Raw genomic sequence first — 13,144 nt, 5'->3', positions numbered from 1 at the left:
TCACCGGCTGTGATAGCTGTATGGGACTGTTTTCATGTGCTTTGTGACACATCTGAGCTGTATAAAAACACCAGGCATCACATGTACAAGTGGCGGGAAATAGATGTTCTAGGGTCCTTGTATACAAACTGTCAGAGCTTTATCAGATTTGATCTAGCAGGGGTAGTTCTGTCCTATTGGTAGACGATGAACACAACCTCCACTGGCACCTCACCAAACCAGTTTGTTTACCTGTTCCATCAGTGTCCGTGACACGGTGGTGATCTGTTCTCCAGCTGAGCACATATGAGCAACCTCATTACAGAGATCACCTGAGATCATCAGCTTTCTCTATAACATGGAGATTGAGGTGTCGCCCAGTCCTTGACAGAGATATGCTATCCTGTGCTAACCAGGAACAGTAAAGAGTTGGCCCAGGGACACTCTCAGGCCACATCAACGGTGTCTCTCGTCAGTCTGCGTCACACAGGCTGTCCCCTGGGTCACCGGATCCTGGGTGTCTGTCGGCCGTGCCCTGTTTTGGTGGAGGCGGTGAAACCTTATAACCATAGGAAAGAAAAGGGCCTGGTGAGAGCTCCTCGGAGAGTTAGTGTGTGTGTGTGTTACAGAAGAGAACCAAGCTGTAGCTTTTCTCCATACCAGACCAGCATTTTCTTCTTACCTACACTACCTGTACCTGTTCACCTGGACACCAAGCCTATCTGTCTGATATTGTCAGGGGAAGCTGTTATGTTTTTGAAGTAGTCCTGAGTTAAGCTGGGAGTAGAGAGATTGAGTCACCTGGCTGCTGGTGTTAAATGCTCTGAGACAGGATTAGTTCAGGTCAGGGAGAAGCAGAGGGCCTGCTGTTATTTGGCACAAGAAAACAGTTAGGTGTCATGACTGAATTCCAACTCTGGAGACAGCATACATGTGCTAATTCCACCTGCTGACTGTGGGAAGAAGTTGGTTAAGTTGTATACTAGTAATCTAGTAATAAAGTAGTAAAAGCTCTAACATGTATAGTCCAGTTCTGTGTGTTGTTAAGATATCTCCCCTGGATGTGGAGAGAGTTGAGGCTGCCTCAGGCCCCACAAAGTGCCTCTGTTCTTCCCCCGCCCTGCGTCTTGCCTTTCAATCCCCACTGAGTGATGTCAGGGGGTTGCCATGGACACCCATTCAGCCCTTTATTGCCCTGCATTGGCACTGAGCGCCATGAGGCAGGTGAGAACAGCCCCAGATCGCATCACTACTACAGACCTGGCTTCAAATAATATTTGAAATCTTTTAGTGTTTGCTCTAACCTGCCTGGAGTACCATATGGCCGGGGTATAACATTTTTGGGACTGTTCCATTGGTCCAATATGCCAGGCAATCTCAATCAAGCACAGATTAAGTATTTTAAATTATTTCAAATACTATTTGCACTCCTGCACTCCTGTCCCAGGGGCTTCATGGGGCTGGGGCTAGAGGGGGACTTACATACTCCCTCATTCCTTTTGTTTATAAAGCCCTATTTCCATCAGATTGTTTTGTTGTGTCTCTCACCGGAGTGTACCAGCAGTGACATCATCACCCCTGAGTCAGTTGGGGTCAGTTACACGCATTGTAAGAGAGTAGAAAATGTGACTCTACCCAGGCAGAGACGGTCCCAGAGCCACAGCTCAACAGGACAATACACTGCTATAGACGTTTCCACCCTACCTGGGTTTACCCATTACAACACACATTTAGTCTAGAACCATGAAGGAAACTTCATTTTAGCTCAGCCATGTTTGGTCTCTTTACTTCATTTTTGTTACTCGGTAGAAGTGTTTTCACGTGAAGTAGATTAGAAAGGGAGAGGTAGTGTTTTCATTTTCAATTCCACTGATACCGTAGAACAATGAATTAAATACCAGAAAGCTGACCGAGTAGAAGTGGCAATACAATGAAGCTGAACCAGTTTGGAGGTTGGCGGTCGATTGATGAAAGGTTTGGTAGTACACCATGTCTCCAGTGCCTTCCTACCCCCAGAATGAACCTGTCATTCACACTAGGTGATATATTATGGGCGTAGGTAGTGGTGCTGAATGCTGAATCAGTGCTATGTGATTTGGCTACCTCCGTTCTGACACGGTGTGCTCTGTTTGTGTTGGGCAGAGTTGAGACCTTGTCAGAGACCCGGATAAAGACGGAGGAGAGACAGTGTTACCCAGGAGGCCGAGTGCTGCAGCACCACCCTAAACTGAACACATACACCCTGACGGTGGACACGTTGCTAGGGAAACCTCTGCCCAGCCTAAAGGGAGAGGTGGAGGAGCTACAGAAACTCATACAGCGCCACAGAGAAAACAAGGTGAGATATATAACTCTGCTTTAAACTCTATCTGCTTTTAAACCATGTCTGCTTTCATCTCTTTCTGATTTGAACTCTCACATGTTGTTGTTTTAAATCATGACTTGAGGTATTCCTTACAGCTCCTAATGGAGCTAAGGGCTCATATAGTACAGTATGTACTCTCAGATCCTACAACCAAATCTTGTGTGCACTAGCTAGCTAATTAATATCTGCCAGAAGAGAAAACATGGCCTATTGTGAGTTACCTGCATGCTCTCTGTTTGTTTGCTCTGAAAGTTTTTTGTACATCTTATCTTTACAGGAAGTTAATATGTGTGTGTGTGTGTGTGTATAGTAAATAGTGTGTGATTTATTATTTGTGTCATTTGTTATTCACACTGTGTTTCTGTTTGTGCTGTAGGAAGATCATGTGCTTCAGCAGCAGTCACCAGATGAGCTGAACACTACAGCAGGATCCAGTGTCATCAGCAACACATCAGCACACTCAGCCACAGAGTCCCAGCCCTCCCACAGCCATGCCCAGCAGCGGAGAGAGGGCGAGACTCCAGCTTTCAGCGCACCATCCTGTGGAGACCAGCAGGAGGAAGCTGATAGAGAGAGGACAGGCGTAATCACTGCCACGCAGGGCAGCAAGGCAGGGCGCTGTAAAAGGAACCAGGAAGAGAACGAGAAGTGGAGAGCAGAGACTGAGACGGGCGATAAGGCTGTTGCTGCTCCGACAAAGGCTTCACGAGCCATGGGCCACGCGCAGTCTCAGGAACACACGGAAGCTAAGCATCAGTCCCTGAGGACTACAGGCAGCAGCAGTAGTGGCTGTGGGGACACAAGTGTTCAGAGGACTATGGAAAGGCAGGGCGAGCCGGAGAACATCCAGGAGATGGAGTCTGGGGCTCCTGTGGAGAATGGACAGCACGACAAACAGAGCGGTGAGGTTGAGGTGGAGTATGCTGAGGCCACTTCTGAATGTACTCTTCAGACTTTGACGGGAGCTGTGAGCCGCCATGAGGCACAAGCTGTAGAGGCACAGGACTCCGAACAAAGACAGGAAACCACTACAGCAGTGACAAGTTATTCTGTGGAGCCCGAGTGGGCCGATAACAGCAACCAGACCTGGGAGTCTGAGAGGGGCGGTACAGACGAGAGAAAGACAGAGGCAGGAAACCCCAGCCAACAGACCAACGGTAGCACTGAGACAACCAGCAGCAGAAGTGGAGAGACTGACACAAACAGCATGAAGCAGAGCCCCATTATGGTGGAAGGAGAGATCAAGAGCAGCCATTCACACGGACCAAGTTACGTTACAGCAAAAGAACCCAGTGAGCAGCAGGTCCTGGATCAGCAAGTTGAGGATACAGTGGAGGTAGTGGCAACCACACCACAGCCAAGGCGGGACCAGGACGGCACCCACAGCCAGGGCCACGAGACTGGGCAGGAATGTGAGGAACAGCCGTCCACTGACTTAGCCAGCAGAACAGCTGAGGACAGAGAGAGTGGAGAGACCATGGGACGACAACACTGTGATGTCACGGTCCACACATCCTCTTGTGAGGAGGGGGAACTCATCCAGTCTGTCGGCTGCTCCACAGACAAACTGTCTAAGGAGGGGACAGTCACAGGACAGGTGGCCCCTGGGAAGAAGGTGTCTGTACAGTGGGCATCGTTAGAAGAGGCAGACTCTCTGGCATGTAGAGAGGAAATAGCAGCCACTGCAGTAGCAGTGGTGGCTATAGCAGTAGCAGCTGCTGTAGCAAGCCTAGAACAATGCAACTCAAACTCCATGCTGGAGGGAGGCCAGGTACAGGAAGCTGCCGCAGAGAGCCAGAGTAAGCATCAGACTGGACCCAAAGACACTGCACGAAGGTCAGGGGTCACGGTGTGTGAGGCCACTGAGAACCTTAGCACCTCAGACAGCAGGGGTCTGACTGTCTCAGCAAGTCCATTAGAGGAGGATGTGATGGTCAAGAACCCCTCAAAGGGAGCGGATGAGCCTCATGTCAGACAGGGAGAGGAGAACAGTGATCTGTCCAATACCACACATGGGAGTGAGAATGGAGTGGAAGCCCAACTACCAGGCCTGAGTCTGACACAGGAAGAAAGTGTAGAAGCCAGCAGAGAGTGTGCAGACTCCCACTCGCACACGTTACATGATGAAAGGGCTGTGGACAGACAGAGTGCTGAGGTCATATCCTCCTCCTCCTCTATCTCCCCAGAGAGATCCTCAGAGCTGACACATCAGGAGGCCATCCCAGAGAGCCTGGCCCCACCAGCCCCACCTGAACATACACATACACCCAGTGACTTGACCCTGACCACCGTTACACACCCAGACAGTGGTACATCCCTGAATCCAGAGCTGACTTCCCCCTTGGAGCTAGACAATGGAACAGGCCTGGATGACGAGCAGTACAGCTCCTCTGTGGAAGTAGTCATTGGCATGTCCTTGGGCCTTCAGTCTTCAGACACACTGGAAAGCCTGGATGGTGTGTGTGTGAGAACACTGGATACTAAAGAAGAGCATTGTGAAGATGTAAGACAGCTTGACAAGCCAGTGAAAGGTAAGGCCACATAATAATACACATATAGCTCGTTTGTAGCTAATTTTGGCACTTTTATATCCTGATTTTGCAGTTTTTGTCTTTGTTTTACTTGCATAGATATTAATTTATTGCTCAAAAATAATGCTTTTAGTATACAGTTGACATTTTTCAAAGAGAAAGATGACTTTTGGCACTAGCTGAAATTCAAAGAGATTTGGGTCATGAGGCTAACCTGAAGCTCATATTTAATTTACATGCACCCTCTACTGCAGGGGTCTCCAACCTATTCTAGTATCATTTTTTTATAGCTTTCAAATAGGCCCATTCTTCTATTCTCCCCCTGTTCCTTGGTGTACAAGAGATGTGTTTTCTGTCAATATAACTGGTAAAATAATGGTGAATAAGCAACAATAAGGGGCCCCATAAAACAACATTTTGTATTTTCTGGAATCCAGTTTTTTCTCAGTAGACCTAACAGCAGAAACATTCCTAGGCCGACACATTCCTCTCTTATTTAATGCACAATTTAAGGTGAATTACACAAAACAAATCACATTTGTTTAGTTATTTTCCAAGACCTCAAAATTGGTCTTCTGATGCATTGACATTGACTTCCTGGTTTTAGATTTTTTTTACTCTCAATAATACACATATTCATAGAGAATTCATGAAAATGTATGTTCTGAGTCAATGTCAATGCATCAGAAGACCAATTTTGAGGCGATTCTTTTGTTGTTGTGTATTACACCTTTAATTGTGTATTAAACAAGAGAGGAATGTGTCTGTCTAGGAATGTTTCTGCTGTTAGGACTACTGATACAGCACTTAGTTTGCAAAACAAGGGCCAACCAATTGATACAAATAATCATATTCTGTCAGGTAAGCCTGCTTAGCAATTAACATTTACTTGAGGAGGTTTTTGGGGAAAGTTGTTCTGTCTACCCTCAAGACGGTTATCATTAGCATCATTAACTGGCTACGCACAGGGTGATGTGCACACCAAACAGACAAATGTGCACACCAAACAGACAGACAAGCAATATTGCTGGCAATGAATTGGCAGATAATGTGTTACGTTTAGCTTTTTAAGCCAATAGTGGTGACCAGGAGTGGAATAATGTCAATGTGGCTTCGACTGGAAAGTAACCAAGAGCTTTATGTTTGTGACAGTTTGCGATAGAACGCATGAAAAAAAATGCATGTACTTTCAGAATTGCTTGGCAAGCTACTCATAGTTTGTGTTCTTATCTTGTATTATTTCTTATTGTTGTTGCATCGTATAGAAGTAACCTGCAAGTAAGCATTTCATTGGACGATGTATACCATGCGTATCCTGTACATACAACTAATTAAAAACGTGAAACTTGAGGATGGCTGCGAGCTGCTGTTAGCTGGTGAACTACCTGTTGGAGAGCCCTGCTCTACTGTATACAGTATCTGAGCCTGGCCCAGCTGCTAAGCTCAGGCCCAGTGTGCATCCCTCAAATGCTGTTGAAGTGCACCGCCTGCTCTGAGGCATAGCACACTGTCGTATGACTCTGAGCATGTGACCATTAGTTCAGCTATGTGTCAACTGCTGCTAAAGAGAGGCTGTCATTTGGCATGACATTCTGGCGATGTTGAACTACGGAATATTTACGTCAAACAAGTCCCCAAACAGAAACTAGAACAAAATGTAACTTAAGTCCATAATATTGTCAGCTTCAGTATGTGAAATAGAGAAGCTTAATTTTCAGGAGAAACATAACATGAGACTCTGACCCCTGGTCCTTTAGTCAGTCTGAAAAGGTCAAAGGTTTCATATCAGTCAACTAGAGCGCTATGTGAATGGAGCTGGCTGTGTATTTCTGTATGTCAGTCTGTGTATCCAAGCAACAACACAATGATCTCACCAGACCTTACAGTAGGTTCTGAAAATAGAGGTAGTGGTCTTCCACTCGGAGCCCCGGGCCAAGTCGTGGCAGTTTGGAAGCACATGGCTACGCCCTGGCCCTTTCCCGTCTGGATGGGAATATGAAGCAGAATAGATCCTCTACATCTACACTGATGTGGTATAAATAGCAGGGCAGTGTTGACTGATGCAGAGCAACATCATTGTTCCCTAATAGAAAGGACTATGTTTCCCCCAACCTACCTCCTCTCTTCCTGCATGACAGCTGGTTTGTTGTTGCTCTCCAAATGGTTGTCAAGGCATAGACCATTTTATACATTAGACACTACTGGTATGATTTGTTATTATGAGTTTGTGTTTTGAGTTCAAATGAAGTTTCATTTACTGAGATGATTCTGTGTTAGTTTTTCCATAAGGTCATGGCTTTATGTTCCTCTTCCTGTGTCATCATACAGTCCCTGTGTCATAGCTATGTCTCTTACTGTATCTCTCCCCAGACGAAGACATAGTCTGTCCATCCCAGGGAGAAGAGAAGGAGAAGAAGGAATCACTCTCAGACACGGCAGACTCTACACTGGTGAGTTTATGTTCATGTGTTTATGAATGTACAGTCTCAGGTTGTTTAAGAACTTGGAACATAAGTAAAAACGTACTGTGACTCCAGTTCCCACAAATCAGGGGGAAGTCACATGTAGTTTGATTAATGTAACATTTTCCATGACTGGGAGACTATTTGTTTCTGGGAAGCAGTCTCACCTGACCTCACTAAATAAACCCTTTTCATGTTTGCCTTCACTTTTGGGGATGTCCGTACAAACATGACGCACTTTTCGGCCTGATAAGTTGAACTCTGTCTTCTAAAAGTCGAGTGGGAAGATTTGGGAAAGCTGTGGCCATGCGGTTCACTGTGTGTGTGCGCCCTGCCTTGCCCTGTTTAACCAGGAGAAAAGAAAGATGACCTCACTGTATCTTCTCTCCCCTGAGAGGAGTGATATGAGGGGTAAGAAACAAGCCGTAGAGACGGAGGCAGAAATAACAGTCTGACAACAGCAGCAGAAGTGTGAAGGAAGGGAGGGAGAGGAAGTGTCTTATTACCAGCATGATACATCCACACCAGCAGGGCCAGGGCACTGCCTTCCATCACAGCTCTAGAAACATATCTCTCCCTATGGGAAGCCATATTGTTTCATACCATTGTCATTATCGGTTTTTGACCACCTGGTTCTACAAGGTGTCCTTCTGTTGTATAGTAGGTATTAGAAACTTGGTGGTTCGAGCCCTGAATGCTGATTGATTGACAGCCATGGTATATCAGACCATTTATTTATACTGTTCTAGTTACGTTGGTAACCAGTTTATAATAGCAATATATAACCTCTGGGGTTGTGGTATACGGCCAATATACTGTACCACGGCTAAGGGCCAGTATCCTTAAGAACAGCCCTTAGCCGTGGTATATTGGCCGTATACCACAACCCCTCAGGCCTTTTTGCTTAATGATGTTATGGTGAGATACTGACCTTGCAGATGTAGGCAACCTTCCTTTGTGATTGTCTTGTGGTATTTTGTGTCAGCATAGGACAGAGCCTATGTGACTGGGATGATCTCATACTGTATACTTCATTCATGTCATATGCTTCAGCCACAAACACATGGTGTGTGGCACCACTGTTGCAATCACACAAACAATCACACCACAATCTCACAGTGTGCTCGTCATCGACGTTGTTTAGCTTAAACTCTGTCTGCAACTATGATACTTGTATTTCCTCATGAGGTAATTTAGTATTGTTCAGTTCTAATTTGTTCTGTACTTCTGTTCCCCCCACCAGTCTGTGGATGTGGCGGAGCTGTGCTGCTCTCATGCTAATCTGGGGAGTGGCATGTAGATGTATACAGAGCCTTCAGAAAGTAGTTATTGCACATGTTGTTGCGTTACAGCCTGAATTAAACATGTATCTCCCATCTACAATACACACAATAGCCCATAAGGGCAAAGTGAAGACATGTTTTAATTTGTTTTTGCGAATGTATTGAAAATTAAATACAGAAATATACATTTGGCAGCGATTACAGCTGTGAGTCTTTCTGGGTAAGTCTCTAAGTGCTTTTCACACCTGGATTGTGCAACATTTGCCCATTTATTATTTTCTAAATTCTTCAAGCTCTGTTGATTTGGTTGTTGATCATTGGTAGACACCCATTTTCAAGTCTTACTATAGATTTTCAAACAGATTTACAGTACCAGTCAAAAGTTTGGACACACCTACTCATTCAAGGTTTTTTCTTTATTTTTACTATTTCTACATTGTAGAACAATAGTGAAGGCATTGAAACTATGAAATAACACATATGGAATCATGTAATAACCCAAAAAGTGTTAAACAAATCAGATTTTTTTTTACCTTTATTTAACCAGGCAAGTCAGTTAAGAACAAATTCTTATTTTCAATGACGGCCTGGGAACAGTGGGTTAACTGCCTGTTCAGGGGCAGAACGACAGATTTGTACCTTGTCAGTTCAGGGGTTTGAACTTGCAACCTTCCGGTTACTAGTCCAACGCTCTAACCACTAGGCTACCCTGCTGCCCCAGAATATATTTTAGATTTTAGATTCTTCAAAGTAGCCACCCTTCGCCTGGATGAAAGTTACTTTAGTGACTTGTTAAACAGGATGCATTTGGAATAGGTGTTTTCTGTACAGGCTTCCTCCTTTTCACTCTATCAATTAGGTTGGTAATGTTAGCTTATAATGTTGTTGATCCATCCTCAGTTCTCCCCTATCACTGCCATTATACACTGTAACTGTTTTAAAACCCTCAAGTCAATTTCCGCACCCCTGCAGGAATCTGATTAGCATATTATTATTATTTTAATCGCGAAAATGTTTATTCTCAGGCTATTATGACCCCTCTATTATGACCCCAACATGTCAGTTGTTTTGCTATAGGATGCCTCCAAGCCTCTAAAGACCTGTCTGAAAATAGCCCAGTACCAGTTTGAAAAACTGATGGAAGTATACACTGAGTGTTCAAAACATTAAGAGCGTCTTGCTAATATTGAGTTGCTCCCTCCCAGCCTTTTGCCCTCAGAACAGCCTTAAATTCATCAGGGCATGGACACAAGGTGTCAAGTGTTCCACAGGGATGCTGGCCCACTAGATGTTTTAGTGTCACAATTGGCCTCATGGTGAAATCCACCGTTTCCATCTCTGGCAACTGAGTTAGGAAGGATGCCTGTATCTTTGTAGTGACTGGGTGTAATAATACACTTTCCGTGCTCAAAGGGATATTCAATGTCCATATTTGTTTTAACCATCTACCAGTAGGTGCCCTCCTTTGCGAGGCATTGGAAAACCTAACTGGTCTTTGTGGTTGTATCTGTGTTTTGAAATTCACTGCTCGACTGAGGGACCCTACAGAAAATTGTTCGTGTGGGGTACAGAGATGAGATAATCTCCTGAACTTATTTAGGATTGCCATAACAAAGGGGTTGAATACATATTGAAGGCATTTCAGCTTTTCATTTTTTTACATTTGGAAACATTTCAAAAAACATAATTCCACTTTGACATTATGCGGTATTGTATGTAGGCCAGTGACAAGAAATATCAATGTAATAAATGTTTCATTCAGGCCGTAACACAACATCATTTGGAGGAGGTAAAGGGGTGTGAATACTTTCTGAAGGCCCTGTAGACAGGGCCACCATCGCAGCTCTCTCTTGGCCAGACTCCCACCTCCCTACATTGTTAGCATTTGAAAGGAATTACACGAACTCTGGAGCACTCTCTCTTTTTAAAAAACTCACACAATGTTGTGTGTAATTGCGGACTATTGTTTTAGTTGCTGAATTCAGTCGTTTTGGATTAAAATGTCATTTTATGTGACGTCGGAGCTCCAGTCCGCCAACACTAGTCGCCGCTCAACTCCATCGTAAATCATGAAGTTGAGTTTAACAGGAACCTTGACAAACATGTTTCAATGGTAAATGGCCTGAGTAAACTATCTTATTCATTCACAATCTTTGGTTTCTGCCTCATTGATTATGACAACATGTCAGAGGGACAGATTGGAGGAGATGCCTGGAATAATAACTTGGTGCTTGTCACCAACAGAGAGATGTTTTACATCAACTGGAGCGGCATGTTGGTCGACAGACTGCACCAGAGATCTACATTTGTTTGAAAATGTTCATGACCAAAGTTTTCAACAATACATGGATCATACAAAGGAGAATATAGAGCACTTACAGATTCACTGTTGATGTTACTTTGTTTTGACATGCATCACAGATTTTAGTGTGAAGGAGTTAATGCGAGGTACAGTTGAGTAATCTTCGAAAAACAGAACTCTTGAGTACTGTGGGGGAAGAGTTGCAGAGAGCAGCCTGGAGAGAAGTAAGTCCTGAAAGACAGAGCAGATGGAGCTTCTGTTCCTGCCGGCCACGGCTGTGTGTCCTCAGGCACCCCCTTGTGTTGTGTTCTAGTATAACTACCTCCAGATGTGTGCTTGGGCTGCTCTTCGCTGCAATTCATATGGTTTAACAAGAAAAAGACATCACAGATTATTAAAAGTTGTTTTTATTCTTCTGCAGAAGCCTTTGTTCAGTAATATTTTAGAGTCATTCTTGAGAGCCTGCAGTTTAGTCGGGAGTTGTGATTAGGAAGGGTAATGATTTTTTGAGTTTTCACAGGCTACCAAAGCGAGCATGGTATTAAGACTGTTATAAATCTGGCACTCGTCTTTACTGCAGTGAAATGGGCTGTCTGGGCACGGGACAACTTAGTAGGTCATGAGGCTGCTCAGTGCTCCATTCATAACAGGAAGGAGGTTTTCCACCATATTGTTTGATTTTGGGGACGTTTGGGTTGGGAGGAAGGGGTAGCTTGTGAAGTCTTCAGTGAGATTGATCAGTGGAGCTAGACAAACACACTGAGCCTGTTCATGGCTCACTGAGTCTGACCATGGTGAGTCTAGCTGTCGTGAGTGTGTGTGAAAAGGGGAATATCAGTCGTTTCACTAAGTCTTTACATATGTCCCTCCCTCTGGTTTCTCTTCCTCTTCCTCCGTAGGTCCTCTGTAGTTGTACAGCAGGATACACGCGTAGAAAGGAAGGTTCCAAAAGGGTTCTTTTGCTGTCCCCATAGGAGAACCCTTTTTGGTTCCAGGTTGAACCCTCTGTGGAAAGGGTTTTACATGGAACCCAAAAGGTTTCTACTTGGGTCCAAAAAGGGTTCTTCAAAGGGTTCTCTTATGGGTACAGCCGAATAACCCATTCAGGTTGCTGCCATGTTGTTGTCTTAGGTCTCTTTATGTAGTGTTGTGGTGTCTCTCTTGTCATGACGTGTGTTTTGTCCTATATGTTTTTTAATGTATTATCCCAGCCCCCATACCCGAAGGAAGCCTTTTGGTAGGCCGTCATTGTAAATAAGAATTTGTTCTTAACTGACTTGCTATAGTTTAAAAAAATGTCCTAAGAGTCTGAGGAAACAGTTAGTTTTTCTTTCTTTTTCTCTAACACCTACTGTAGGGAGGTCCTACACCAGCGTAGGTCCTATAGGGTAGTCCTACACCAGCGTAGGTCCTGTAGGGTAGTCCTACACCAGCGTAGGTCCTGTAGGGTAGTCCTACACCAGCGTAGGTCCTGTAGGGTAGTCCTACACCAGCGTAGGTCCTGTAGGGTAGTGATACACCAGCGTAGGTCCTATAGGGTAGTCCTACACCAGCGTAGGTCCTATAGGGTAGTCCTACACCAGCGTAGGTCCTGTAGGGTAGTCCTACACCAGCGTAGGTCCTGTAGGGTAGTCCTACACCAGCGTAGGTCCTATAGGGTAGTCCTACACCAGCGTAGGTCCTGTAGGGTAGTCCTACACCAGCGTAGGTCCTGTAGGGTAGTCCTACACCAGCGTAGGTCCTATAGGGTAGTCCTACACCAGCGTAGGTCCTGTAGGGTAGTCCTACACCAGCGTAGGTCCTGTAGGGTAGTCCTACACCAGCGTAGGTCCTATAGGGTAGTCCTATAACAGCCTAGGTCTTTTTTGGTTATGGTCCTGAACTGGCCTAGGTCCTAAGCCCAGAGCTCCATAGGTGCCATGTATTTAGCAGAGATCCAGTCTCAGACACTCTATGTTTGTATGCATCAGGGCTTTACAAAGGCCCCTTCACAGTGCCCCCCACCCCCCCCTCTACCACCTCTCTCAACCCACCCTGACCCTTTTATGATAAATGATCCTTCTCCCAGGGGACGAGCTGCACCCACACCACTATGCTAACTGAGCAAGCAGCATGGGAAATGATACGCTTAGTGACATTTAGTGAATTCTGCGTTCTTCAATGTTTTGAAAAGGCCTGTTATTTACAGTAGGCATGTGTTGAGAGTTTGTTGTGGCATGCAA

At 45.0% G+C, this 13,144-nt stretch overlaps 1 protein-coding gene across 4 annotated transcripts in view; it reads left to right on the top strand.

Annotated features, from left to right (window-relative positions):
* The window catches only part of LOC135524528 (A-kinase anchor protein 13-like), a 175,486-nt gene that overhangs the window by 104,988 nt on the left and 57,354 nt on the right, over positions 1–13,144 (top strand). For all 4 annotated transcript variants that reach the window (XM_064952135.1, XM_064952133.1, XM_064952134.1 and 1 more), the window contains exons 6-8: positions 2,122–2,317; positions 2,721–4,875; positions 7,246–7,325. In XM_064952135.1, coding sequence (XP_064808207.1) covers positions 2,122–2,317; positions 2,721–4,875; positions 7,246–7,325 — 2,431 coding nt within the window. The remainder of the gene's footprint in view (positions 1–2,121; positions 2,318–2,720; positions 4,876–7,245; positions 7,326–13,144) is intronic.

This window comes from Oncorhynchus masou, chromosome 31, assembly GCF_036934945.1.
Source record: "Oncorhynchus masou masou isolate Uvic2021 chromosome 31, UVic_Omas_1.1, whole genome shotgun sequence".
Classification (NCBI taxonomy): domain Eukaryota; kingdom Metazoa; phylum Chordata; class Actinopteri; order Salmoniformes; family Salmonidae; genus Oncorhynchus; species Oncorhynchus masou.
The sequence above is the reverse complement of the archived record's forward strand: the minus strand, read 5'-3'. Positions and strand labels throughout refer to the sequence as shown.